This window comes from Mirounga angustirostris, unplaced genomic scaffold (genome assembly GCF_029215605.1).
Source record: "Mirounga angustirostris isolate CCGP_5_RB_7025 unplaced genomic scaffold, mMirAng1.0.hap1 SCAF_10, whole genome shotgun sequence".
Taxonomy (NCBI): domain Eukaryota; kingdom Metazoa; phylum Chordata; class Mammalia; order Carnivora; family Phocidae; genus Mirounga; species Mirounga angustirostris.
Window position 1 is genome coordinate 56,534,567 of NW_026991718.1, and position 27,132 is coordinate 56,561,698.

Sequence of the window (27,132 nt, forward strand, 5' to 3'; positions counted from 1 at the left end):
CGGAGAGGGCCAACAAAGCAGCCCACAGCACACTGTGGATTATGGGTATAGGCCAGGGCTGCTCCGCGGACACCCCTCCGTGCCCTTTCTCTATGTTTGCGGGTCAAAGCTGAAGGCTCAAGCTCCAGCCTGAGTCCCCACCCTCTTTTTCATCCCTGTGTCCCCCATTTGCTCCTTTGCTCTGGGACGAAGGAGAGAGTCCCCCAAAGTCCCCCCACCCCCTCGCACTGAGCCTCCCCTACCGCAGAAGACGCACCCCTCCGCCTGCACTCAGCCCCCTGCTTCATCTCCCCCCTCCCTGAGAATCCCACACTCCCCCATCGGTTCCCCACATCCCTTGTGCTTCCCACCCAGACTTGACTAAAGTTTTTACCATAAATCTACTTTTTATTGAGCTTACTTTGTGCTAGGCACCATGCTTCATCCCCTTGCCCTTATGAACTATTCATAGGAACATTTTTGTTATCCCATTTTACAGATGAGGAAAGTTAGACTAGTTCTGCATAGCTTGCCTAAAATCACAGGGCATTAGGGAGCAGGACTGAATTCTCAGGCCACTGTTTCTGTGTCCCGTGTCATGAGCGCTGACCTCCTCCTATGTGCCTGGCCCCAAGGAGCTTCAATTCCAGTAGCTGTTCTCTTTCCCTCCCCTGCGCTCCCACTGTATGGTGCTCATCTCTTCAGGATTCATCCTACCCTGCCTTGAACTGGTATTTTTGGGGATACCTCTTGTCTCCTTGGACCATGAGGTCCCCCAGGGCAGAAAATATGCTTTTGTTATCTTATGCATCTTTGAGTCTGGTGCAATACTTAGAACACTGTAGTCTCTTTAAATTATTTTTTCTAATTCTGAAGTAAGAAGTGCTCATTCTAGAAAAAAAATGGAAAACAAAGAAAAAGTGAAATAGAAAACAAATATCACCTGTGATCCCACCACCCAGAGAAAACCTTTGTTAATATTTTGGTGAATTTCCTTCTAGTCCTTTGTTTTATTTATATATACATATAACTATATATACATATAATATATGTATTTTTAGACAATATGTATTTCAGATAAAGCGGAACAATGTACAATACCATTTTTTTTTTAAAGATTTCATTTCCAAGTAATTTCTACACCCAGTATGGGGCTCAAACCCACAACCCTGAGATTAAGAGTCACACACTCCACTGACTAAGCCAGCCAGGCGCTCCAACAATACTATTTTTATGGTGCTTTTCAACCTTATATCATGAGCAACTCCCAGATCATTAGGAATCATTTGAAAATGGGATTTTTGATGGCTGTAGATTGTTCTTTCATGTGGTAGTTCTCCTCCTGTTTAAACCACTCTCATATTGTTGTGGTTCATTTACGGCTTCTGATGATCCCCATAAGAGAAATACATGAAGTGGAATCATTAGGACAAAGAGAAAGGATATTTGCAAGGCTCTTGACATATCACAGTTGGCTCTGAACAAACGCCTCCTCTCTCAAACCCTCTCTTGGCTCACCTAGCCAGGTGCACCCACTGACTAGCCAGAGGCCCAGTTCTCTAGGGGCCCCTCTCATTCCTAACCCCTCTGACCTTTCAAACGCTCAGAAGCAGTTGGGAGGGTCACCTGGGAGATGGGACTGGAGGGATGTGGCCAACCCGTGCCCAAATCTCTTCCTCTCTGATCTGGATTCCATCATCGGTGTTATTCCTTGGGTGAAGGGCAGTGTGGCTCAAAGTTTGCTGGTTGTAAAATGGTTGTAAAATGTCTCGCAGTTGAAGACATTCCCCCTAAATCATGGCTACTAGGCTACCCTTCTCTGTCACTAGGTTAATAGCCAAGATTTGGGCCTCAGGGATTGGGACACCTTACAGAGTCATGGGTGTTTAACATTTTATTGAAAACACCATTCTGGGAAAAAAGATGAAGTATGAACCATCTCTTTTTCATTCTTCCACATTGTTCTAGGTTAGTGAAGTAGTCTCTTCTTGTGAAATGGGAATAACCTTTAATGAGCTTTTAGATCAGCATCTTTGAATGTATCCAAACTCCTCTTGCATAGATTTTCGTTCTGCCTGTGAATGACCCCCATACAGCAGCGGCCCACCGTCCCCTAGCAGAAGGCTGGATAGACGAGCCAAGCCAGGAACTCCGCAGAGGCCACGGACGACAAGAGTCAGAGTGCTCTTCCAGCTCCACTGTGAACAGTTTGGGGTTCAATGTAGGGAGATGCTCAGTGGATCAATTCTTTGAGGGAATATGTGTCAATTTCCAAGTCCCTCCTGCTCATCATCCAGGAAAGACGACTTTGATTAAAGAAGCCAGGGCCGCTGGAGGAACACTTCTCCCGGGCCCCGCAGTCACCCAGCCGCAGACGTGAGCGGCTGCGCCCAACAGCCCGCTAACGGAGGGAACAAAGGCGGGAGCGGCGTCCCCGGGAGACCGAGGGGCGCGGCGGTGTCCGCGCTCCAGAGCCGCGCTTCGCAAACTTCCGCCGACGTGACGGTCTCCCGCGGGCCTGCGGAGCGCCGGGGGCGCGCCGCCGAGACTCGGATGCCGGTGTGTGGTGGGGGGGTGGGGGCCCCGGGCGGGCCCGAGAGCCTGCGCGTCCCACAGTCCCGGGGGTCCGGCCCGGGAGCGCGGCGCGGCGGGGCGGGGCGGGGGAGGCAGCGGCGCCCCCGGGCGGCGGGACGGGCTCGGGCCCCGGGCGAGCGGGAGCGCGCGAGCGGGCGGAGGGCCGGCGGCGTGGGGGGGGCGGGGGAAGGGGGCAGGGGCCCGCCGAGGGGGGCGGTCGGGGCGGGCGAGCCGGAGCCCGGCGTGGCGGGACCGCGGCGCGCGCAGGGGGCCGGCGGCTGAGGCTTCCCTGGGGACCGCCCCGCCGGCGGGGCCCGGGGCCTCCCGAGCCCTTCCTCCTCCCCCGCTGCCTGTGGCTGGAGCTCGGGGCTCGCCCCCTGGCCCACAGGACGAGACGGAGGCTTCCAGGGCGTGCAGCCCAGACCACGGGTCCGGCCCCCGGGATCCTATCTCCGGGGCAGTTCCTCACAGCGAGGTGGCCTTCGACAGCTCCCTTCACCTCTCTGGCCTCAGTTTCTCCTGTGTAAAGCCCCTGGCCTCGAGGGGCATGGTTTCTGAGGTCCCTTCCCGCTGTCCAGGGCTCTGACTGGCCACCTGGACCGTGCAAGTGGGTGAGGGGGCGATGGGGTCCGCAGGCGGGCGGAGAACAGGGCTTGAGGCTGCGCAGGGAGCTGTGCAGTGGGGGAGAGAAGGAGGATGAGGCAGGAGGCTGGCCTCCTGGCCTCCAAAAGGGGAGGTCCCTGTGGGAATCCCCTCACCATCTGGGTGCCTGGTTTACAGTCACGTGTTTGCCGGGGGACGAGGGAAGGAACAGGAAGGAACGTGCCGACGTGCCTGGAAAATCCAGCTGGACAGGAGACAGCTCCTCGCTGTCCCTCCCGCTGAGGCCGAAGCCGGGCCTGCCCCTGCCCCTGCATCACAGGCAGGCCCTGCGGGGCCGGGAGCCCCATGCAGGGCTGGTGCTGCCACCGGCCTGGGAGCTCCTGAACAGAGTCTGGGAGCCTTTAGCGTTGAGGCTTCGCACGTGCTCCCAAGACTGGGTGGAAATGACACTATTTTCAACTTAAATCCATTTTCCTATAGATTTACTGAAGGAGTTTAAAGACACTAGTTCTTAATTTATAAGCGTGGCAGCAGCTTCCAACACGTTAACCCAGAGGCCTTCTTGGGCTCCCCAGCCCACCCCTACCCTCCTCTGTAAGAAGGGAGGCTCTTACGAAATGTCCAGATGGCTCAGAGAAGAATAGAACACAGTCTGGTTGCAAGTGGCAAAAATGCCCCTGCAAGGAGCTTAAAGATATATGTACAGGGGCGCCTGGGTGGCTCAGTCGTTAAGCGTCTGCCTTCGGCTCAGGTCATGATCCCGGGGTCCTGGGATCGAGCCCCGCATCGGGCTCCCTGCTCGGCGGGAAGCCTGCTTCTCCCTCTCCCACTCCCCCTGCTTGTGATCCCGCTCTCGCTGTGTCTCTGTCAAAAAAAAAAAAAAAAAAAAAAAGATATATATACATATAGAATGTATAAATACGTGTACTATTTTGTATGTGTATTTGTCTCACAGAATCTAGATAAAGGTCAAATGTTGGAAGGGCAGGGATGTGATGGGTCTTGAATGCAGAGGGACTCGGAGGGCAGCTCCCAAGCTTCGCGACTTGAGGTCTCACTGCTGCTCTTCTCCGAACATCTAGAGCAAGGGAATCCTTAGCAAACCACACAGAACATTTGAGAAAGGTCTGCCGGGGGCCCCTCCGGCTTCAGCCAGGTCTCTCCTGCAGAACTGTAAATAGGTACCCGGTCAGCGGAAGTGCGACAGCGGCCGGAGGAGGAGGGTTGAAGCGGGGGGCCGGCTGGGAGGCTTGTGCATCTCTCTCTCCCCATGGAAGACACTCCTGGGAAGACCCTGCGCGGAAGAAGGAGCGAGAGGGGGTGTTAACCTTGACCCTGGGGCCCCACCTCACAAGTCATCTCTTCCAGGCTGGGGGCTCTGGAAGGAGGGAAAGCGATGGGGCCAGGGCGAGGAGCCCTGCCTGGTGGCCCCCAGGAGCTGTCCTGGAGGCACCCTCAGCGAGCTGGACGGCCTTCCAGTGTCCCATTGTTCCGTGCCCAATCTTCCCCCGGTCACCCCTGCCCAGAGTGACCTCTCGCCCCTTGGAATTTCTCTGACTTTCTTTTTGGCTCTTGGCCCTCCCAGCAGGAGGTCTGGAAAACGTAAGGTGACGTCTGGCAAGTTACCCAACCTCAGTGTTCTCACCTGTGGAATGGAGATCATCATCGTAGATACTTCAAGGGGGTGGTGGGGCGGCTCAGAGGAGATCAGAGCTTGAGCAACGGCGCATGCACTCTAAACTCCAGGTTTCAATCCAGTCTGCTGTGCGCCTTGGGCAAGTTACTTGAGCTTTCTGGGCCTCAGTTTTACGGTCTGTAAGGTGAGATGAGAAGCGTGGCACCTATTTCCCAGGACTGCTGGGAGAGTAAGTGAGCGAACGCACAGAGGGCACTTTGAGCGGTGCCTGGCCCTTACCGCGTGCTAGGTGGGCGCCCGCTGTAGAGAGGGGAGCCCTGTGCTGTGCGCATGGCAGACCCGCAGGAAATGAGCCCTGACGCCCCAACCCCACTCCTTGCTCGGGGCCTTCTCTCCCGGTTAGCTTGCGCTCCTGGGTGGGAGGGGCATGCGGTGGGAGTTTGACACAACTTTGTTGATTCACCATCCAGAAAGCTGCCAGATGCCCTCCTGTGTTTTTCTTACCTTTTTTTTTTTTTCCCTTTTTCGGTGGAAGTGGAGGTTGGGGCCGTGTCACAAACTCTGCTGGGAAACTGATGAAAGCTCTGGACCATCTCCCCAGAAAGGTGCTCAGAAACGAGTAGTCACAATATGTTGCACAGGGTTTTAGGGGATTCGCGGAGCCCTTGAAGGCCAGGGTGAGAAGCCCCTCTTAATTTTTTTTTCAAAAGATTTTATTTATTTGACAGAGTGAGAGAGCACAGCAGGGGGGAGCAGTAGAAGGAGAGGGAGAAGCAGGCTCCCTGCCAAGTAGGGAGCCCGATGCGGGGCTCCATCCCAGGACCCTGGGATCATGACCTGAGCCGAAGGCAGACGCTTAACGACTGAGCCACCCAGGCGCCCTGGGAAGCCCCTCTTTAGATGAGACACCCTCCACGTCTTGTTTGTTGGTTTTACTTCAACAAAACAAAGCTGCCCCTCTTCCTTTACTCATCAGTGGGAGGCACCTCGGCTTCCACCCTGGCTCCCATGCCCCCCCAATCCCTCTCCCCAGGCCCCCTGGATCACTGAGTGCCTACTCCAAGCCTCGACCCTTGGCTAGGAGTTAAAAACAGCACCTGTTCAGCATTTGAGGGCAAAGAAGAAAAAGAAGGAGAAGACTCAACTTTGACAGAGAAACAGAAGGAATCGTCCTCCAAGCCAAACGCCATAATTCATCACGCTTTTATTCGCTGAGTGGGACTAAATGGTATTTATGACCAACAGGCCCTGGACTCACCCCGAGTTGAGCGATTCAGGAGTTGCCCAAACTCTGGCAGCAGGGAGGAAAGACACGGGAGTAGGGAGATCAGACAACTTGCAGGGGAGATTTTATTGTTGACGATTGGTGTGATTTTTTTTTTTTTTTATCTACTTACGGTTAAGTGTAGTTTCGAAATTTTCGTACAAGTTTCTGGGAAGATGATAACCTCAAACAAGATCTGTTAACTTGAGGTCAGTTGTGGGCCTGGAATAGGGCTGTGTGCTGTAGAGCCCAATTCATTCATTCATTCAAGATTTATTAGGTGCCTTCCGCACATGAGAGCTGTTCTAGGCACTGGAGTTAGAGCAGTGCACAAGGCCACAAAGGTCCCCGTCCTAATGAAGTTTTTGGTCTTGGCAGGAGAGCTAGATAACCAAATAAACAGTAAATATATGTCGGATGGTAATGTGTACTGAGAAGAAAAACACGGCCCCCAGTGGCTAGACAGGGTCGCGGGACACTATTTTAGCTGGTGCTCAGGAAAGGCTTCTTTGAGCTGAGGCCTAAAGGAAAAGGCCTGGAGCCATGTAGAGGTCTGGGGAGGTCCCAGGGAGGAAGGAAGGCCATCCACCAGGTGGCCAATCCTGGTTGGGTTGGGACAGCCCAGCACGACTGAGGTCCCAAGGGCCAGTTCCCACAGCTGGGGGTTTCTGGATGGCCCCCCACCCTCTGCTGGAACCTTTCCTGGGGCACATAGGTCCTTCCTGGCTGTGTGCTTGGGTCTCTCTGCCATGCTGAGAGCATGTTTCTTCCAGAGCCTTACCTTCCCTATTGTACCTACACTTTGCAGAGCCCAAAGATTTCTGCTGAAAGCTGGATGGAGTTGGTGATATTTCAAGATGTTGACCTTAAGAAAGGCTATACTGTTTGCTATAGACTGAACGTTTTCAGTTTGTGTCCTCTCAAAATCCCTTTGTTGAACTTCTAAGCCCCAGTGTGATGGTATTCGGAGGTGGGGCCTTTGGGAGGTGATTAGGCCTTTGGGATGAGATTAGTGCCCCTCTAAGACACCCCAGAGAGCTCCCTCACCCCTTCTGCCATGTGAGGATGAGGTAAAAGTCAGCTGTCTATGAACCAGGATGCAGGCTCTCGCCAGAACCTAGCCAAGCTGGTGTCTTGATCTTGGACTTCCCAGCTTCCAGAACTGTAAGAAATAAATTCCCGATGTTACAAACACCCCCATCTATGGTATTTTTGTTTAAGCAGCCTGAAGGGACTCAGATGCTGATAGAGGACATATGGGGGACAGAGAAACCAACAAGCTACGTGACACCAGGAAGAAACAGGTGCATCCAGAATGTGGGACATTCTGCAACACAACGGGCCTGGTCTCTTAAAAAAAAAAAAAAAAGTAAAAAAAATAAGAGGATGGGAGAACTGTTCTAGATTAAAAGGAACATATAGTCAAATGGGATGCATCCTCCTTGAGCAGACCCTGGTTTGAACAGGCAAGCTATGACAGACATTGTAGGGATGATTTGGGGAATTGAAATAGACTGGTTTTCAAAGGGTGTTCAGATATTATTGTTCGTTTTTGTAGGTGTGGTAATAGTATTGCAGTTAGATGAGAATATCTCTGTATTTTGATATGACGGTGTGGGGGAGAGGGACGTGGGATGATACCCACAATTTATTCTGAAATTGTTCAGCTAAGTAAGTAAATAAAATCTAAGCTATCGAAGGTTTAGGATGGCTCAAGGAGGGAGAATGCAATGTCCCATGGGCCCTGGCTCACCTTCCTGGAGTTGACTGGGCCCTCCATGCTTGACAGACCCCTACCTGTGCACTTCCCGTGTGTCCGGGAAGGGACTGGGCACCAGCACCCGGCGTTCACTTGCTTAATCGAAGATGAAGGAGTGCGTGGATCGCCTCTGTGGGACTGAACGCCCCGCCTCCTTCACGTTTACCTCCCACCTGCCCTGGAAGCGCACCACAGGACAAGGGAAAACATGGGCAGACTTCCACTTGGCACTTTTGATGGAAACGCCCTTGAGTTCTCTCGGGATGATTCTAGGCCCTGCTGCCCTCTGCCCTCCCCTGGAGCTCCTCTGGCATCTCCCGGAGGCCTGCTCATGGAGCCCAGTTATTTCTGGAGCCTCCCTGTTCAGGTGGAGAGGAGGTTGCTCAGAATCACCGGGACGTAGAATGGCCTGCTGGTCCCTCATGATTTCTTTGAACCAGGGGCTGCATCCTACCTAGCAGCCTGGGTCCCAAGTCAGGCAGGGCACCCAGCAGGCGCCCAAGAGAACTTGGCATCCTCAATAATAATACTGAAGATACCTAACATTTATTGAGCACTTAGTATTTCCAAGGGTCATGCTAAGTGTTTAACATTAACATTAACAGAATTAATGTCTTTAATTCTCCTAAGAAGCCTGGGTTGGTATTTTTGTTTGTTTGTTTGTTTTGTTTTTCAACAGAGAGACACAGCGAGAGAGGGAACACAAGCAGGGGGAGTGGGAGAGGGAGAAGCAGGCTTCCCTCAGAGCAGGGAGCCTGATGCGGGGCTCGATCCCAGGACCCTGGGATCATGACCTGAGCCGAAGGCAGACGCTTAACCGACTGAGCCACCCAGGTGCCCTGGGTTGGTATTTTTTACTCGAGTTCCCATCCGCAGTTTACACACGGGTTCATGGTCTCACAATTAGGAAGTGCCAGAGCGGGATTCAGACTCTCAAACTCTGGTTGCCTGCTTGCTGCTTGTCTCCCGGGAGGAATGTGCGGGCCGCCTCTTTGGTGGCCCTGGAAGCCCGAGGAGTCCCGTGCCGTGAGGCTGGTGACCGCGTGGAGACAGCTAGCGAAGAAGGGCGCCAGCCCCCAGGGCCCCGGGGCTGCAACTCGCAAGCTCCGAGCTGCACCGATGAGCTGGAATGGTACAGCTCGTGCCCCTTCCAAGCCCTGCGGGAGCCGCCACAAGGCAAGGTCATCGGGCAGACGGACAAGTGTCACCTTCTATGGAAGTGTCTGGGGGGACCCTCTCCGCGGACGTCGGCCACTGCAGATATGAACCCGTGGTGGCGGCCTCTCCCCTTCCGCTGGGAAAACAGCCATGTTTCAAGCACCCTGGGCTTTCTTGTCTGTCACGAGGGCAAGGCATTCCTGCCGGGTCCCCAGGAGCACCGGAGCGGGGACCGAGCACTGTGTTTCATCCTTGCTCCTCTCCTGGGGCCAGCTGGTGGGCTGAGGCCAATATTAGATAAATACCAGTTGTCACCGGTGGGCTCTGCCCTGATTTGCTACCCTTGGATGCGTCCTTTCAATAGGTGTTTGGTGACGCAGGCCCATGAGGTCCTGCCTGCCTCACAGATGTTAGGTTCCAGCCACAAAACCAGAATAAAAAAAAAAAAAAATCTGGGGTGGGAAAGAAGAGTCCAGATTTCACTGAAAATGAAGCTCTCCAGAGCTGCTGACTAAGGAGTTTTCTTTCCAAACATCTGAAACAGCAAACAGATTGTAAATTAAGAGGGAGTTACAAGATAGTAGCTGCAGGCAAACAAGGCCTCCCTGTTCTCTGGGTCGGAGCTGGGGCCGCGCTGCGGGGCCGGGCGCCCAGGGACGGGATCAGAGCGCAGGGGGGCCCGCCACTGGTCAGAGATGGCTGCAGAGGGCGTTCTGGCCTCTTCTCGGACCCAGGGAGAGCAGTTTCCTCTGACAAGAGGCAGAACGCTGGTCTGGGTCATTCTCTGGAGCCGATCAATTAGTGACTCCCGCCCAGATCAAAGTTCAGGCTCCCAAGGCAACTCAGCAAAAATAAAGTGAAACAAATTGTAACCCATCAAACAGATGCTTCCCATGAACAGGGCCTGAAGGGGGCAGTTGGACGGTCCTCGTCCACTTCTCTCCTCCCGAAGAGTAAAAGTACTGATTTCAGTGAAACGTCTGCTTTCCGTGGAGGCTCGAGTTTCTAATGGAAGGCGGGCCCCTGGGGTAGCTTGCTCTGGCGGCAATCCTGCTGGATTTGGGGTCCTGGGGCCATGATGGGAGCCTGGGCCCAGAACCACATCGTCAGAAGCAAGGCCCGCGCTGCCCACCAGGCCCGCATGGCCGCCAGCTCTGGAACGGAAGTCCTGCTCTGGATGACAGGACAGAAGAAAAGGGGTGGGGTAAGTGGGAAAGTGGGTGGCCCTCCCGGCAGGTTTCATCATGGAGGATGCCTGAAGGCATCCTCGATGTGTCCCTCGCGGGTAATGACTATCAGTGTGACATCCGCTTTCAGGGCTATCCAGCTTTGTCTGAGCACCCAGCACCCAACGGTGTGGTCATGTGAGCCCCTCTGAGTCACGTCAGGCCTTGCTCAGAGACTGAGAGACATCTTTACTGATTTCCCATGTCCCAGATAACCATCTGCTCAGGGCACCCTCCGGGAAGTGGTCAGGATGAGTCTAGGTTTGGGAGTCTCCTAGAGAGCCGTGTACTTCTCAGCCAGGGGCCGCTGGTGGTGTAGGCCACAGAGTTGTGCTCCAGGAGTGGCCCGGATCCTCGTATGTCCAGCCCTTACTTGCTGCTCGCCCAAGGCAGGGATGGAGGCAAAACCAAACCCAAACAAATAGCTTTTGGCAAAATGGAAGCCCCAGGGGGTTGGGGTAGTGTTTGGGGGTTGCTTCAGAGATTGAAGGATTGAGTCAGTGATCAATAGAATAGGGTGTGTTTTGGAAAAAACTCAGATGGGGCTTGAGGTGGGGTTTACAATATTTGCAGGCAAAGGCAAAACACAGATTCTGGAAGGATCCCCACCCATTTCACTGAGAGGCTTATGCATAAACTGGTTTAGGAAGCAAACCAGGTGAGAGTTCGCCTACGTGTCAGGCACTGTGCCAGGGGCCAGGGGGACAAATCTGGGCCAAACACTGACCCTGCCCTCAAGGACCTCACAGCCTGGAGGAGAAAGAAGAGCACATCGGTCATTATAAAGCAAGGTGACGGGCGCCCTAAAGGCCCTCATCATGCCAAGAGGCTGATACCCTGCGGGGAAGCATTCAGCCTTTGGGATCAGACAGACTTGGGTTCTAGACTTCCTCTTCCTGGCTGAGTGACCTTGGGGACGTGACATCATGTTCCAAGTCTTGGTTTCCTCACCAGTACACTGGAGTCAGGGACTTCTTAGGTTCCTGGGAGGATTCGGGGAGAGAATGTGTGCGAAGCCCCCATGTCTGGCACTCAGGACTGCTCGGAATCAATGTATACTAGGTTTAGTACGAGTGTTACATCATCAGAGGGGCTTGCTGAGCACTCTGGGAGGCCGTAGAGCAGCTGAGTGGGGTGAGGTGGGGCCCGGGGTGGGGCCCGGGGTGGGGGGCGTCCAGAAAGGCTCCCAGAGGGAGGGGTGCTGGCCGGCTGGTGAGGAGGCGCATTCCCGGCAGAGGCGCGAGCCCGGGTCGGTCCCCAGGAGCCCGGGGGCAGAGAGGGTGGTCTCAGATGCTGTGCCGCACTCACACATATTGCGTGATGTGATGGGAAATGCTCTTTTCCGCGACAGCCCAGGCCCAATGGATAACCAACGCGGAAGGCTCTGGAGGTCAGGCTGACTTACCATCAGGAACACAACCGCAGGAGGCTGTGGGGACCCTGGTGTCCGCTCAGTAGGAGTCATACCGGCCAGTGCTGGCCATCCAAGCAAGCGAGCTTCGGAGCTCGCTCGAGGTCCCCGCGAATGTTCACGGGCTGGCCTGGCCACCCCTTCGGAGGGGAGACACAGGAGAGTCGGGAAAACTGCGGTCAGGTCCTGCCTCTCTGGTTATAGATGCACGATGCTGTGCAAGTCGGTTTCCTGTGTAGGCTTCCCACTGCCTCAGCTTGCAGAAGGGAATCGTCCTTGGCTTTGTCAGATTTGTGATCTGCAGCACCCCTGTCCCCCAGTACAGAGGCCCAGGGAGTTAGTAGTGGCCATCCTCATCACTGCGGGGCCAGCGCTGCGGGGCTCCTGGGGGTGGTTTGCGGGCGCCCGACTGGCTCATCCTCCGGCTCTAGAATTCTATGATTCTCTAAGGTTTCTTCCTACCTTAGTTTTCAGTTCTGTAGACTCTGAAGTACCGGAGCCTTAGAAAAGGGATTTATTCAACATCTTCCAGCTGATTAGTGGAGAACTGTATTTAGAAGACACAACTCCCAGCCTAATCCGGTGTCCCTTCTACCTCCCCCGGCTGCTCCCTACCACCATCCACCATTTGTCTTAGCACAGGTTCCTCCCAGGGCCCAGGAAACCTGTGCGGCCCTCCATAGATTCCTTCCCCTCTTATTAGAAACCACCAGGAAGTCAACAGATCCAGCCCTGAGACAACAATCCCGGAATTCATCTCTCTAGGTATGACTTGAGCTCAATGAAATACTGTGTGCATGCAATGTGAAGTGGAAAGTGAGGCCCAGCTTTGCAGTGGTCCTACAGTGTCTGTCCGCTCCTTCTTACTACGAGAACGCCGGTTAGATGGCTGCCCACAACACAGGTACTTCCCTGCCTCTTTTGTAGCCAGATAGGGCGCTGCAACGAAGTTCTGGCCGCAAGGTAGTAATTAGAAATATTTTGTATACCTTATGGAAAGTGTTCTTAATGAGAGGGAGAATGCTCTTCTTTGCTCTTCCTTCATAGATGGCTGGAACATAGGCATGGTGGCTGAACCATCAGCAGCCTCCTTGGACCATGAGGTAGACACCATGTGTGGGTCCTGGTGGAACGAGGTAAGTCAAGAGCTTCAGTCACTGATGATCTTATGAAGCCCCTTCACCAGCCCTAGACTGCAAGAGAAACGAACTTCTATGGCTTAAGCCACCATTGCTACGTTTCATCAATTCTGGTCATTGGCTGTAAGGCAGCACTATTTTCAGCACTAACAGAAAACCCACTGCAGGTGAAATGGAGCCCCTCCGATTGTGGGGCACATTCCAATCTCAGAGAAGTTCAGATGTGACGGAAGTATGAATCTTATTACATGGAATGCAGTATTTTGGGTTTTTGTTACTCACAGCCAAACCTAATCCTAACTGATTCAAGAAACATGAGGGAACGAAAAGTGGCAAGTTCTAAATAAAGAACATGATAATCATGTAGAGGGAGGAACAAGTTTCTATATAAAAGAATGACTCACAAAAATAGTAGTGACACATGACTCAATTTAGGGACATTTCTCCTATACTTCCCAGTCTGGATTTGGCCATCAAGTGAGAGGAGACTCTAGGGGATGAGTTGAGCTGGCTTTAAGGTGTCGAGGACACAGAGCTGACTGCTAAACCAGTCTCCACTGCGTGTGACTGGCTTTTAGGGTCTCTGCTGCTTTGGTGTCTTCTCCCCAACTCTGCAGGGCCCACCGGGTTGACTTTGAGCAGGACAAATGGGCAGCTGCTGTGTGCAGCCAACGGGCTCTCCCTTAGCTGAGACCCAGAGAGACGCTTGAAGCTCTTCCCTCACCAGCCACTGCTCCTGCTTTCGGGTGCAACCTGAGCCCTGGTTTGGGGCGAGCACTTCTTGTCCTTAAGGCGAGTACTGACTTTAACCCGTGATAATCCAGTACTGAGGTGCCTGTTGTGATTAAAACATCAAAGGCCAATAGGACAAGCAAGAGGGAAATCTGGCTCATCTAAACGTGGTTCTAAGATGAAATATCCATCCTGTGTGTCATTAAAGCAGGGTCACTTTCATGAGGAAGACCCACTTGACCATGTCTAAATAATGCAATCACTTATTTTACAGGACCCTTTCTCCCATGATTGCTTCTTGAATCCCCCGGGACTCCGAGGGCCATCACAGGTTTTGCTGACTCTACGTTCCTGCTACCATTGATTGATTCTTTCCTCACGTGACAAGTGTTTTACATTTATTATTTAATACATCAACCCCACAGGAAGGCAGTATCATTCCCATTTTCAAATTAAGGCCCAGAGAAGTTGATTAACTTTCTCTCAGTAACGCAGCTAATAGATGGGCTCTGAACTTCGTTGGTAAAGGCTGCCATCATAGTCTGGTCGTATGGCAGAAGCAGCCCTTTCAGCCTCAATTACCGAAACGTGTGAAGTTCTGCTGAGGAATACTTTTATCCTTCCATTCGGAAGGGTCACGGGACACTGGGGACTTGGGACTATTCTGAAAGAGAGCCTTCTCTGAAACCACGATGACAACAAAAAGGTCGGACAGGCACGGTCACTCCAGGCCATACTTCTAGTACGTTCACCAGCGGTTCCCACGGCCTGTGTGATAAGCTGGCAGCACAGGGATGTCCGTGCGGGAGGGGCAGGGGGTTCCCACAGCGCAGGAGGCCGACAGGGACTACTGTCGGGCTGGCTGCCTGTTTCTAATGAACTATGTCTTGTGACTCTGCTGACGCAATAGCCGATAGCAATATTTAAAAATTACCTCGTAGAAATTTCTTGCTCACCTTAGTATCATGCATATATTTACTGGCAAAGAAAAAAATTCCCTAGAAATGCTTATTTAACCTTGCCAGTTCTGATGAAGATACATTATAGTGAATCATGGGAAATTCTTTTATGATCTCATGTTCTACATAAAAATAGCTCCGCCTCAGTACTGATCCAGTTCCTATGGGCCAGATCCCAATTCTTTCTGCTTTCAAAAAAGTGGAAGCCCGACCTACCAAATGATTTCCTCTGGACTGAAATACATTAAAATGGAATAAACCTTCCCATCCAAACTCCTATTTTTCCCTCAGATACCAAAGTACAAAAACACCAGTCTAAATTTCTTTTAAATTATTTTATTTTTGTGTAAGCTAAAAGGAAATTTACACACTGAAATCTCAAAAGACCTTGGGCATGCACATTAACCTTGTCAGAGGTTCTTCTACGTGTCTTTCTTTTTTCCATAGGAATTTCCCCAAACATTTAAAACCCATAGTTTTTACTGTATATACAGCTTAAACCATAGCAATCTATGATTATGTCATTTTACACTGTGCAAAATCCTCAAAAAATAGTGGTATGATAAAACAAAAAATCATTAACAAGTGAATTTCATTGTAAGACATTCATGTAATTTGGTCCTTCTCCAAGCCAAACTGATTTAAAACAGACACAATCTCTTTAAACCCCTCCAATCAAGTTCTGACAATGATCCACACCCTGTAACAAAAGAGCAATCGATAAAGTACCTTGCAAAAGGTCAAACAGCAATATGCCAGATTGAAAAGATTAAAAAAGAGCGCAAAAATGTTAAAAGCCAGATCTTAAACCCACTACACATAAAATTGAAAAAAAAAAATTAAATGGGGACTTTGGAGCTTATTTATGATAGCAAAAATTAATCCAACATATGATATGAAAAATTAATAGGACATTCAATGCAATCTGAAAAAGACTGAAGGGGATTTCACAGACAGTGGAGATTTGAGTTTTTAATTTTCTTTTTTTTATTTCAAAAGTTTTGTAAGAAGGACACCACCAGTGTATTTCACAAAGACATAAATGTATACACCCCAGCAACACAAAAAGAATAAATCTTCAAAAATGTTCATCCCCGGTTATTTACATTTTTTTCTAATATAAATTTAGGACTTCAGTATGTAAATAAATATACATTACTATGTATACCTTTCTAGTGCGGCTTACCAACAAATCAGCTGAACTTTTTTTTTTTTAATTAGAGCAGGTATGCTTTTGATGGAAGGGAGGGAAGGGCTGGAGGTAAGGGAAAGCAATTGAAATTGTCCAATTCACATCAGTTATCAGTCTGCTTTCTCTTGGGACCTTGTGGAAGGTGTTAACGTGGCCGGGAACATCAACACCTTGGCATGCATGAACGTTAAGTCTGGAAGGCTAGCGATCACCTTGATGGCTTCTTCACTCAGGTGCTCTTCTCTTTTCGGTTTCCTATTGACAAATGAAAAAAGAGAACTGTGTTAATGTGACTTTGTTGTAGGTCAAATGGGAGAAAATCCACTCTCAAGGTAGAGAGTTAGAGATCTGTGGGGACTTCTCTGCCAGGTCCTGAACCTCATAATCCCTGTGTGTGCTTCCGTGCCAGATGCCGAATCTCTCACAGAGATGCATGCCCGAGTCGTGTGTGCTCATTACGGCCAGGCTCGGACCTACAGACATTCCTGTGTACCCATGTATGGCTCACAGACCTGCCGAAGGCTTGCAGCATCTACCTGGGCACACTCTTAAAATGTTACTAAGCAGAAATAGAATGCTGGAGCCCTAATAAAAGTTCACCCAACCAGATTTCTCCCTGACCCCCGTGAAACTACCAAAATTACCTCAACATAAAGCAAAGTTTATGTCTGGCACAAGATCTTGTAAGTCATTTTAACCTGGGCTTTCTTCATTCCCCATGGGGAATTCCAGGAGAGAAAGCCCTCGGCTCAAAAACCCCCAGTCTTGGCCCCGCTGGGACACAGGCGGCAGGTCCAAGAGGGGCAGCACGGGAGCTGGTTCTGGATGCTGAGAATGGACACAGGCTGGAGTGCTCGGGGAGAGGGGAAATCTCAAAATCCTAGGGGTTCTGCAGACGAAGTCCATTTTACTCACTGCCCCGGTATCAGAGGTGAGCAGGTTAGCGCCTAACACAGACAGGAAGAACTCCTTTTCATCCAGGGCTTCCCAGGAGGTGAGCTGCAGAAATGTCAAGTGAGCCTCAAATGTGGCTCAAATTGAGCACATGACTGTAACCCAACCCTGATTTTTTCCAAGATGTTAAATATATTGAAAGAATAGTTGCGGTCATACAGATATTAATTTTAGACCAAAGTTCATTTAAAATTGCTGATTCTAAAAAGCCCAATTCTCTTTTATGGTAAAATAGTTGGTACTATATTAGGTGTGACACAAGTTATTTCTTCCACCTAATTATTCTCTTTGTCGTTGTGATGGGGAACAGGACGTCAGGAGAAGAAGCGAGAGGGGAAAGACAATATTTCATACCTAGATTTTCTGTTATCACTTTTGAATTCAGGCTGAAATGAAAAGATTTAATAGAATGACGGAAAAATCAAACATCAGAATTGTGAGACCGAAGTTCTTCCACAAGGGATGGGCTTTAGGCACACCGAAGCCATCAGATCAACCAGTACTCAGTTCTAGGGTTCTCAGAAGAATGGAATAGCAATCCAGTATTTTCTGCTTAAAATCTACAATTTTAATTACATTTAAATGGTGGCAAAATTATTAGGTGGGTGTTTGATGAAGAAAAACCAGACAATGGGGGCACCTGGGTGGCTCAGATGGTTAAGCGTCTGCCTTCATCTCAGGTCATGATCCCAGGGTCCTGGGATCAAGCCCCACATTGGGCTCCTGGCTCAGCGTGGTGTCTGCTTCTCCCTCTCCCTCTGCCTCTCCCCCTGCTCATGCTCTCTCTCTCGATCTGTGTCTCGAATGAATAAATAAAAATACTAAAAAAAAAAAAAAGAAAGAAAGAAAAACCAGAGAGTAAAGTGAAACACTATAAGTATCTGTATGATGGAGAAGGCCAGCCTCTCACCAGTGGTCCATTTTAGCATCACTAATGATGGAGTCAACCAGATTATTATTCAACTTCTGATGCAGTACAACACCTGTGCTGGAATCCAGCCAAAACGTTTCACCCGAATTCATTAAACTTGTGGATATAATTCCTAGCTTACAGGAAATAAGGGGAAAAGAGAAATATATTAACTACTACTTGAAGAAAGCCAACATATAAATCCCGAGGTTGGGATGTTCTGCAGGACATCTGGACTGATCTTTTTAATAAGCTACTGTTAAAACTGAAAACAAACAAAAGGGTTGGGGGTAGATAAGCTGGATTAAAGGAAGATGAGGAGCCGTAACAGCCAGGTACAACAGTTCTCTGCTTTGCTGAAACCAATATTGAGTTGAGGGGACATCTGAACATAGCTTCGGTATTAGATGGAATAAAAATGCACTGAAGTTGACAGATGGAGATCACAAACTGCAGAGGTAAGTTCAATTTGGCATGGACCATAAAATCTCATTTTTGGTTAAAACAACACACATACATATATTATTTACATAGAAAATGATCTGAGGGCGCCTGGGTGGCTCAGTTGGTTAAGCGACTGCCTTCGGCTCAGGTCATGATCCTGGAGTCCCGGGATCGAGTCCCGCATCGGGCTCCCTGCTCGGCAGGGAGTCTGCTTCTCCCTCTGACCCTCCTCCCTCTCATGCTCTCTGTCTCTCATTCTCTCTCTCTCAAATAAACAAATAAAATCTTTAAAAAAAAAAAAAAAGAAAAGAAAATGATCTGAAAGGAATTATACTGATCTGAGTGGTAAGAATGTGAAGCTAAGTTTTAATTTTCCGTATTTTCTAACTTTCTATAATATATCTTACTGCTTCTGTAATGATAGAAGGTTATTAAAAACAGTAACAGAGAGACTCTGGACTCCGGGAAACAAAAGGTTGTGGATGGGGAGGTGGGTGGGGGGATGGGGTAACTGGGTGATGGGCATTAAGGAGGGCACATGATGTGATGAGCACTGGGTGTTATACACAACTAATGAATCACTGAACATTATATCAAAAACTAATGATGTACTATATGTTGGCTAATTGAATTAAAGAAAAAAAAAAAAAACAGTAACAAATAGGGGCGCCTGGGTGGCTCAGTCGGTTAAGGGTCTGCCTTTGGCTCAGGTCATGATTCCGGGGTCCTGGGATCGAGCCCGCGTCGGGCTCCCTGCTTAGCGGAGAGTCTCCTTGTCCCTCCCTGCTGACTCGTGCTCTCTCAAATAAATAAAATCTTAAAACAAAACAAAACCCAATAACAAAATTGCACCTTAATGAACTTTCTCATTTGTGAAACGCAGTTGGGGTGTGGGAAAGGAGAGCAAGGTAGAAGCTTTTACCCAAGAAATGGTTGGTAAAGATTACTCTATAGACTTTCTACTAATGCCCTTACTTCAGAGGCACTACTTAGAGGCAACAGGAAATTGAAAAAGTTTAGAGTTGACAGTTTGTGTATTTATCTGTAGTCACTGTGCATTGATGTGATCTAGTTTTCTTGGAATATAAGAAGAAAATGCTTGAGGAGAACCTGAAAATAAAAAGTTGTATCATGAACTTTTCTCAAATACAAAAGCAGGGACCTAATTTTGATTTACATTCTCGTTAGCTAAGATGTATCCTTTTTGTCAGTGCAATACAACTGAGAGTCCAGAAACAAACCCATATATTAATAGAAAACTGATTTTCCATAAGGGTGCCAAGACCGCCAATGAGGAAAAAGAGTCTTTTCATCAAACAGTGTGGGATATCTGCATGTAAAAGAATGAAGCTGGACCCCTCACAACGCATTCAAATATTAAATCAAAATGGATCAAAGACCTAAATGTAAGAGTTGAAGCTATAAAACTCTCAGAAAAAAACATAGGTGTAAATCTTCCTGACCTTGAAGTAGGCAATTTCTGGGATGGCTATAACCAAAAAGTCAGACAAAAACAAGCCTCAATGAGAATGTGGAGAAACTAGAATCCTTAACATATTATTGGAAGAATGTAAAATGGTGGCATTACTTTGAAAAACAGTTCAGCAGTTGCTCAAGAAGTTAAACATACTGTTACCATATGACCTGGTGGTTTCACTCTGAGTATGGAAAACATCTGTCCACACAAGAACCTGTACATGAATGTTCACAGCAGCATTAGTCAGAAGAGTCAAAAAGCGAAAACCACCCAAGTACCCATCAACTGATTAATGGAGAAGTAAAATGTGGTATAATTACACAAAGGAATATTATATTAGGCAGCCATAAAAAGGTATTAGAAATACTGATACACACAATATAGTGGCCGAACTTAAAAACACGCTAAGAGAAAGAAGCCAGGAACAAAAGGTCACATACTGTATGATTCCACTTATATGAAATAACCAGAACAGGCAAATTCCTAGAGAAAGAAAGCAGATTAGTGTATGTCAGGGGCTGGGAAAAGTGGCAGATAGGGAGTAACTGCTACTAAGTATGGAGTTTCTCTCTGGGGTGATAAAAATGTTCTGGAATTAGATAGTGGTAATGGTTGTACAATGCTGTGAACATACTAAAAACCACTCAATTGTATACTTGAGAAGGGTGGATTGTATGGTATGTGGATTATATCCCAACTGAAAGGTCAAAGGAAAAAAAGAGAAAAAAAAGACGTATGTATCCCTTTTGGCAAATAGTCATTTGGCTTGTATAAACTTGAGTTAGAGGTCTGCCGTTACTAACTAGGTGGTCACCCACTGATTAAGGTGAGGAAGTAATTTTTCTCTGTATTAGAAAAGGTAAAGCAAGAAGGAACTATTTTAAAACTAAGATCTTGCGGGCGCCTGGGTGGCTCAGATGGTTAAGCGTCTGCCTTTGGCTCAGGTCATGATCCCAGGGTCCTGGGATGGAGTCCCGAGTCGGACTCCTTGCTCCTTGGGAGCCTGTTTCTCCCTCTGCTTCTCTCTCTCTCTCTGTCTCTCAAGAATAAATAAATAAAATCTTTAAAAACAAAAAACAAAAAAAACCAAAAACCAAAAAACAAAACTAAGATCTTGCATTTCTTTAAAAAGTGAGAAGTTACTTTAACAAACTGGGTACTGAAAGAGATGAGCACATTCATTTCTTCCTACATATGCAGCAAAGGCATTCAGAAAAGAGTATGTGTTTGTTACACGTCAACTTCCTCTCCCTACTCCTCCGTTTCTTAACCTTGTGGTACCCTACAGTCACTCTACCTTTTGTGTACAGTTGTCAACAGTCAAGAAGATTTTGTTGAGCTTTACTTTCTGTAGTTTTAATTCAAAAACAAAAAGAAAAATAGAACAAAATGTAAAAACTACAAAGACTCTGAAATTTTCTGAAATGAGGCATGCCATCCACCTTTCATCCACCCTGTACAACCGAGAATCATTCATGGGGACACCTTATGGTATTACCTTCTAATTGTAAGACGTGAATATTTGCATTTCTTACCATTTTCAAATAATTCCTCAAAACAAAAGACAGAGTTGGCAACTTGGTGGTTTTATTCCGCTGCCCCCCCCCCCCCCGCCCCGCCCCAATGTGTTGTGTTTTAAACACGAAGCTGGACAGATACTAGAGAGCAATTCAATGCAGTTACGACACTCACCTTAGGATACACACAATGGTTCTAGTTCATTCCGTAATAGTACAGAATAAGGGAAACAATGAAAATAATTTCTTAAAGTGATAGGAGTTGTTCAAGTTCCCTGGTGTAGACGGGATGTTTCAAGGATGAGTTACAAAGTTAGGAGAGCAAGCAAGCTAACAATGGTGTAGAGCTCCTCCTAATGGCACAAAGACTGAATTCTCATCATGGGACTTGCAAAGTTCTACCACAGTTCCTTCAGTGAGACTGCAGAAGTAAAAAAGTAACGAAATGGTAGGACTGTCCTTAGAAAAGGTTGCCCTAAAAACGGCAGGGGAAAGCCCAAACAATAAAAGCATCAGTATTTTTTTTTTTTTAAGTCAAATGTGCAGCAGCTTTTGGCTAACATATATAGAAAAAATGGACGAGAAACTTGTATGAGAAGAATTTCAATTTGAAAATATGATTTGGGGAGAGGAAAAATTAGAAGGTGAGCAAAAAGAATCCACAGAGGACTCATTTACAAATAGGTTCACTAAAGAGGAGGCTTTACCAGTGGCAGCAGGTGTTACCACAAAGACACGGGAACAATGAGAACAGGAGAATCTGTGGTGCATGCATGTTGTAAATTATTCTAAGGAAAAGCTAAGGATATCCACAATTATAAGATAATAATGCCTTTTCATAATTATAAATATTAATAATAATACATATCTGTTGAACGAATGGATATTTAAGTACACAATACAGTTTGAAAGGCAATGGGATAATTCAAATCAAAGTTTTAAGACTGGTAAGCATTTATTCTTCATAAGAAAAAAAGACTTTTAATAAATGGCTTTTTTTCTACAGAAGAATTGATTCAAAAGATAAACCTGAATCTGACATGGAAACAATGTATTTATTTAGGAGTAAGGGCTATAATACTTCTGCCAAAGTGGGCCACTAGCAGGTAAGTATTTCCACTTGAAAATGCTGATGACAATTGGTTTGGAACAGTGAAGCTGGCGCTCCTATCAACCAGTATTTGCTCCCGCGGCAGTGATTTCCTGGTTCACAATGACTACCTCTTATTAGGAACTGGCCTATTCTTACGGCTAGCATGTCAAAGCAATGGCTTACTGTTCTGGTGCCTAGTTATGTAAAACTAAAGGTTTATCGAATCCTGAGCACAGGGCCCAAGTGACATTCCTTCTGTCTGGCTCCAACACTGCTTTTCTAAAGGCCACGTCCCTGAAGGGCCTCCCAGAAAGCTTGGCAAAGCAAGGCTTCACATCCCAACTCAGAGATGTTGTACATCAGCAAAAATGCAGAAAATAAAATAGTAGCCATCGCCTATTCCAGCTTAGGTCAGGAGTAGAAAGATTAGCCTAAGTGACTCTGGGAGTGTGAAAGTGAGTTCCCACAGATGATCATCTCAGGGTTATGAAGGGAAGAAGGGATTGTTTCTACAGTGGCTTATGATCTCAATACTTGATCAGAATTCTTCTCCACAGAGTTTGGCGGGGCGGGGGGGAAGAGGGGGTAAGAAGAGAAAACCACATCTGTCAGCCCTTTCCAGCCTCTTATGAAATAGCTCCGCTCTAATAAAGTTCATAATTGAACATAATTTGATAACTGTTTTCTGGAATTAGGCATCATCTATTGATTTTTATAAATACAAAGTGTATTTTAATACAATTTATTGAAATACTGTCAACTTATTTGCTTTCCCATTTGGACTGTTTTCTTTAACACAGAATTCAAAACAGGGTGTAATGAACACTATCTGCTTACCTGGTAGATGTGCTTGTCTTCTCTACTGTGGACATGAGTCTTGCAAATGCATCAGTCACTTTGAGGCTTGAGGTGGAGATTTCCAGCTTAGAAGTTGTTAACTCATACAACTCTGGATCCACACCTTATAGTATAAAATGACAGTCAGTGAGGGCAAGCTGCAGTGCGTTACTCAGTCAGCCACGATCCAAGATGCAAAAGGCACTCATTCTGTAAACATCTGAGTCTTTTACGAGCACAACACGTCTGTAGACTACTGTAATATTGCATTTATTTTTTAAATTACAGTTCCACCTTTCAGAATTTTTATAAAGAAGGAAAATATTTTTAAAATCTCACTCTGGTATAAATACAGCCTTAATTCATCTAACATTTATGTAGTAGATATCATGCAAATATTTCTAAAATTTCTATCTGCTGTAGAAAATTCTCTCAATTTTGGATTAGTGACATGAAAGTTATCAGTGTTTTATAGAGAGCGCACATAATTTGTTATATGATACCTCAATGTTTAAAGGGACTGATTAACCTCATTTTTGATATTTTCTCTCCCTCTACACCTCTCTAACCGTTCTATCTCCATTACACTCTCTTCCACACCCAAAGATTTAGAAGCTAAAGTCTCAAATATGGTAAATGACTTGGTTAAATATATTCTGGCCACCTGAGGACATGAAATATTCCTCAAAGCATCACATTATTACTAAAGATAAATTATATACCACATTGTTCTTTCTTCGAAGTAGGGAGGGTAAAATATTCCCAGAAAAACTAATAAAAGCACTACTTTTAAACAAAATGAAAATTGTCTCAGGGGTTAATTATATTTCTATGGTCTCATATCCAAGCTGGTTTTAAGGAATTCAAAATGAAGCTGAGTTAGATTTGACTTCACTAAAACATACATATATATTTTTATATTTCCCTTGAATATAGATTTATATTAAATAACAATGACTATAAAAACACTTAAAAGAACAATTAAATATTTTCGACTCAGGCTCAATTTTGGGTAATAGAGACTCAGATAAAAAAAAATTAATCCTCTGCTCTCTATGGTACCAGCAAATTACTTGAGGTAAAAAGTTTAGTAGTTTCAAGAGTATAGCAGAAAAGCAGACTGTAAGGAAGAATGTCTTATAGTTTCATCAATTTTTATTTATTATTTCTAAAAAAGCTCTGAATATCAGCAGAGAAAATTATACATACATGTAAATACTAATGTTATTAACAAGTTTCCTCCTTTTAAGATATTTTAAGGTTAAGAAAAAAATCAGGAACTGCCTTCTATTAACCAACTTTGCAGATGACTGGCAGATGTAAATACAGACTCAGATGTTTACAGAAATCAAACAAGCAAAAGCAGCTTCCACAGTTATCATGTCCAACAAAGAAGGAAGGCTATAGAAAATGTTCGTTGACTCTCCCAAGTTCTTAATATTTCATTAAGGTACAGTTTCGAAAAATACTTAATGAGACCCTTTCTTTGTATCTCTGTAAGGATATACGTTTCAATTAAAATCTAAAAAATTGTAGATACCTGTAGGGGACCAAATGAACCCAAAGTACCTCCTTCCTCCACTGTGAAAGGTTAGATTCCAAGTAACCACAAAATTTAAGCTGATGTCTAACATACAGCGCAGAATAAATAACTGCATTCTGACTGGCAACAAAAAGTGGTAGTAAAAATTTGGTCAGGTTTGTAAAATACTGGCCACTTGGCTGTCAAAGAATAAAGTGGGAGATCAAAAAAAAAAAAAAACCACACAAAAAACCCAACCCCCCTTGCCCAAAACAAAACCACCACCATCACAAAAAAAACAAACCAAAACAAAAGAAAACAAAGAACCCCAGGAAAGTACCATGACTATATTTTATATTTTTCAAAAACAAGATAACTACTTACTCTACACTAATAATTGGAGAGTAATTCTTTTTTAATGGAAGAGTCTGCTTGTGTTTTTTTTTTTGGTTTTTTGTTTGTTTGTTTTTTACATAACCTCAATGAGGCACAGTTTAGTTACATAACTAAAGCTAGCCAACCAAGTTCTATGCCAACCTCCTAAGTCTCACACACAAATAATTAAATAACCGCAAGCTAAGACAAAATGACTTTCCCAGAAACAAGTCAGAAAAAGTGCAAGCAAGTGGTGAAATGGAACACTGAGAAAGGTGTTGATACCTGTAGGTTGATGGTAAGTTTTAACAAAACCCAAGAGCAATAAAAAGAAGCCACAGCAAATTTATAGTAATCAAGTTTATAGAGCAGCTAGAGCATATTAATGAAAATACGGAACAAAAATATTTAAAAGGTTCCAAAGTAAGGAGGACTGCATTTGAGCATGCTAATTTCACTTCCATTACAGCTCTAAGCTTCTGAAACCACTTGCTCTTCTTGAAGCTGTGTATACTGAGCCTGGTTATCACGTAATTTCCGTACTTCATTTGTGTTCTTAACTGAGTTTGAGATGTAACCAAAAATTAAACTTGAACCAGGTTTTAGGTGTCTAAAAATAGTGACCTCATGTAAATTATAGTACAGTTCATGACAAAACAAATCTGAGAGCAAATTTAAAATGGGAGTTTGGTAGTTCATTCTTGGGAACACAGTAATAAGGAAACTGATACACAAGTTTTTGTTGTCTTTTTTTCCCCCAATTAAGTATTAAAAACAGCTAATTAGGCTTACCCCGGTCATTCCATAGCTCAAACATATTTAGAAGTAATTTGGGTAAATAGTAAAATATCATTTTGAAGTCAAAACCAGACAGAGATTGGTTTTTCATATGCTTGCAAAATCTTGGAAATAATGAAAATGATAACCAGGGGCTTAGATTTGACAAATCCAGTCATTCTACCAAATGGCCTTGGAACTTCCTTACAGCAGGATCAGATTTCCATAACCAGATTTTGGAGAAGGATGTTCTGGGTTCCAGGCTCACCCTTATCTGACTCTTATGGTCTCCCCCATTTCCCACCATGGCTCCTGAACTGCTGGAAGTGGATGGCAGGGTATCAAGCGGAATAGAATAAAACCAGCAAATTCTCAGGAACCAGGCTGGCTGTTAACTGGCTGCTAGTGGGGATAGACAGGGATCCTCGCTATGCATTCTGGGCATCAGCATCTATATAGTACCCCGACAGCTGTCCGGTGATCAATGGGCATGATGACCAGATCACAAGAAGGGATGACAGGGACTCATTAAAATCATATCAAATAAAATGTAAACATATAAATGCCATTATATTTTAATCTTTTATTCAGTTAAAAAATGACAAAGTACATTAGTCCTTTGGTCAATAAACTGAACTTTGCAGGGCTGAACATGAATTTAACAGGCACTCCAGGAAGTTTTAATTTCTAGCTTTTAATCTCATAGCAATTATTTTCTACTATTCTGTAACATTTCTTTTTTCTCCATGGAAATCTAACAGAATACTTTCTATTTGAGAGCTACATAAAAACTACATAGTAAGTTCTATGTGGGATCTATATAGAACTAGGTGCTAGACTCTAACGTTTTGGAACCCAATTATACACTTAGCATTAATAAACAACTAACTGAATGCTAGAATTTGTAGAGGTTCTATTACCACAGGCACTACAATGTAAAGTCATCTTTGTATACTAAAATATTCTTATATCTCTAAACCTGTATTTTTTCAAATGGCTTTATAGGATATGCTTTCAAAAATACGCATATAAAATATCACATTTTGCATTTACAGGAGCCCCCCCCCCCCCCCAAACCTTGCCTTTAATTGTCTAAGGACATTAGGGCTACTTTATTCCTAGAAACTACTTTCAGCTCTGACTGGTACACTGAGAAAGCTTTCCTTAAAACACATTTCACAGAAGTCATTTGTTATAGTCAGATACTAGAAAATGACGATCGATAGATAAAAGAAAAGTATCAGAAAGATATTATAGAGGATACAACTACTTGTTTCCTTGTTTATAGGAAAGTCAAGTGATGTGGTCATGCTTTTAGCAATTAAACTAGAATTGTGGTTTTAACACTCTGCTGACCTGGGATTGTGGTGCTGCTGCTAGAGCTACTGTCATCCACGGGCCCAAAGAAATCAAGGTTCAGAAGAGTGGAACCTCCACTAGCTTGAAATTCAGTGACCGTGTTGGTAGGCAGCCACACAGAAGGTAAGCCAAGGGAGGAGGGGTTATGTGTAAAAAGGGGTAAGACACACACTTGAACATGCAGGTTATAATTAGTAGTCATTACATATTTTAAAATCAACATTAAAACAATGTG

General features: G+C 46.1%; 1 protein-coding gene and 1 long non-coding RNA gene across 10 annotated transcripts in view; one reads left to right on the forward strand and one right to left on the reverse strand.

Moving 5' to 3' along the window:
- The first annotated feature begins 2,305 nt into the window (after nucleotides 1–2,305).
- LOC129046120 (uncharacterized) lies at nucleotides 2,306–14,641 on the forward strand. Its single transcript, XR_008506888.2, has 4 exons — nucleotides 2,306–2,538; nucleotides 12,376–12,514; nucleotides 12,658–12,746; nucleotides 13,756–14,641. It is a non-coding gene; the product is annotated as an uncharacterized LOC129046120 (long non-coding RNA).
- A 119-nt stretch (nucleotides 14,642–14,760) lies between these two features.
- Nucleotides 14,761–27,132, reverse strand: part of AFTPH (aftiphilin) — a 68,645-nt gene continuing 56,273 nt past the window's right edge. For 6 of the 9 annotated variants that reach the window (XM_064572427.1, XM_045884893.3, XM_045884894.3 and 3 more), the window contains 3 exons: nucleotides 26,895–26,978; nucleotides 22,865–22,988; nucleotides 14,761–15,887 (listed from right to left, as the gene is read on the reverse strand). In XM_064572427.1, the coding sequence (XP_064428497.1) occupies nucleotides 15,743–15,887; nucleotides 22,865–22,988; nucleotides 26,895–26,978 (353 nt within the window). In that variant the 3' untranslated portion in view covers nucleotides 14,761–15,742. The remainder of the gene's footprint in view (nucleotides 15,888–22,864; nucleotides 22,989–26,894; nucleotides 26,979–27,132) is intronic. The other 3 variants (XR_010405661.1, XR_010405660.1, XM_064572428.1) reach the window with 2 other exon arrangements.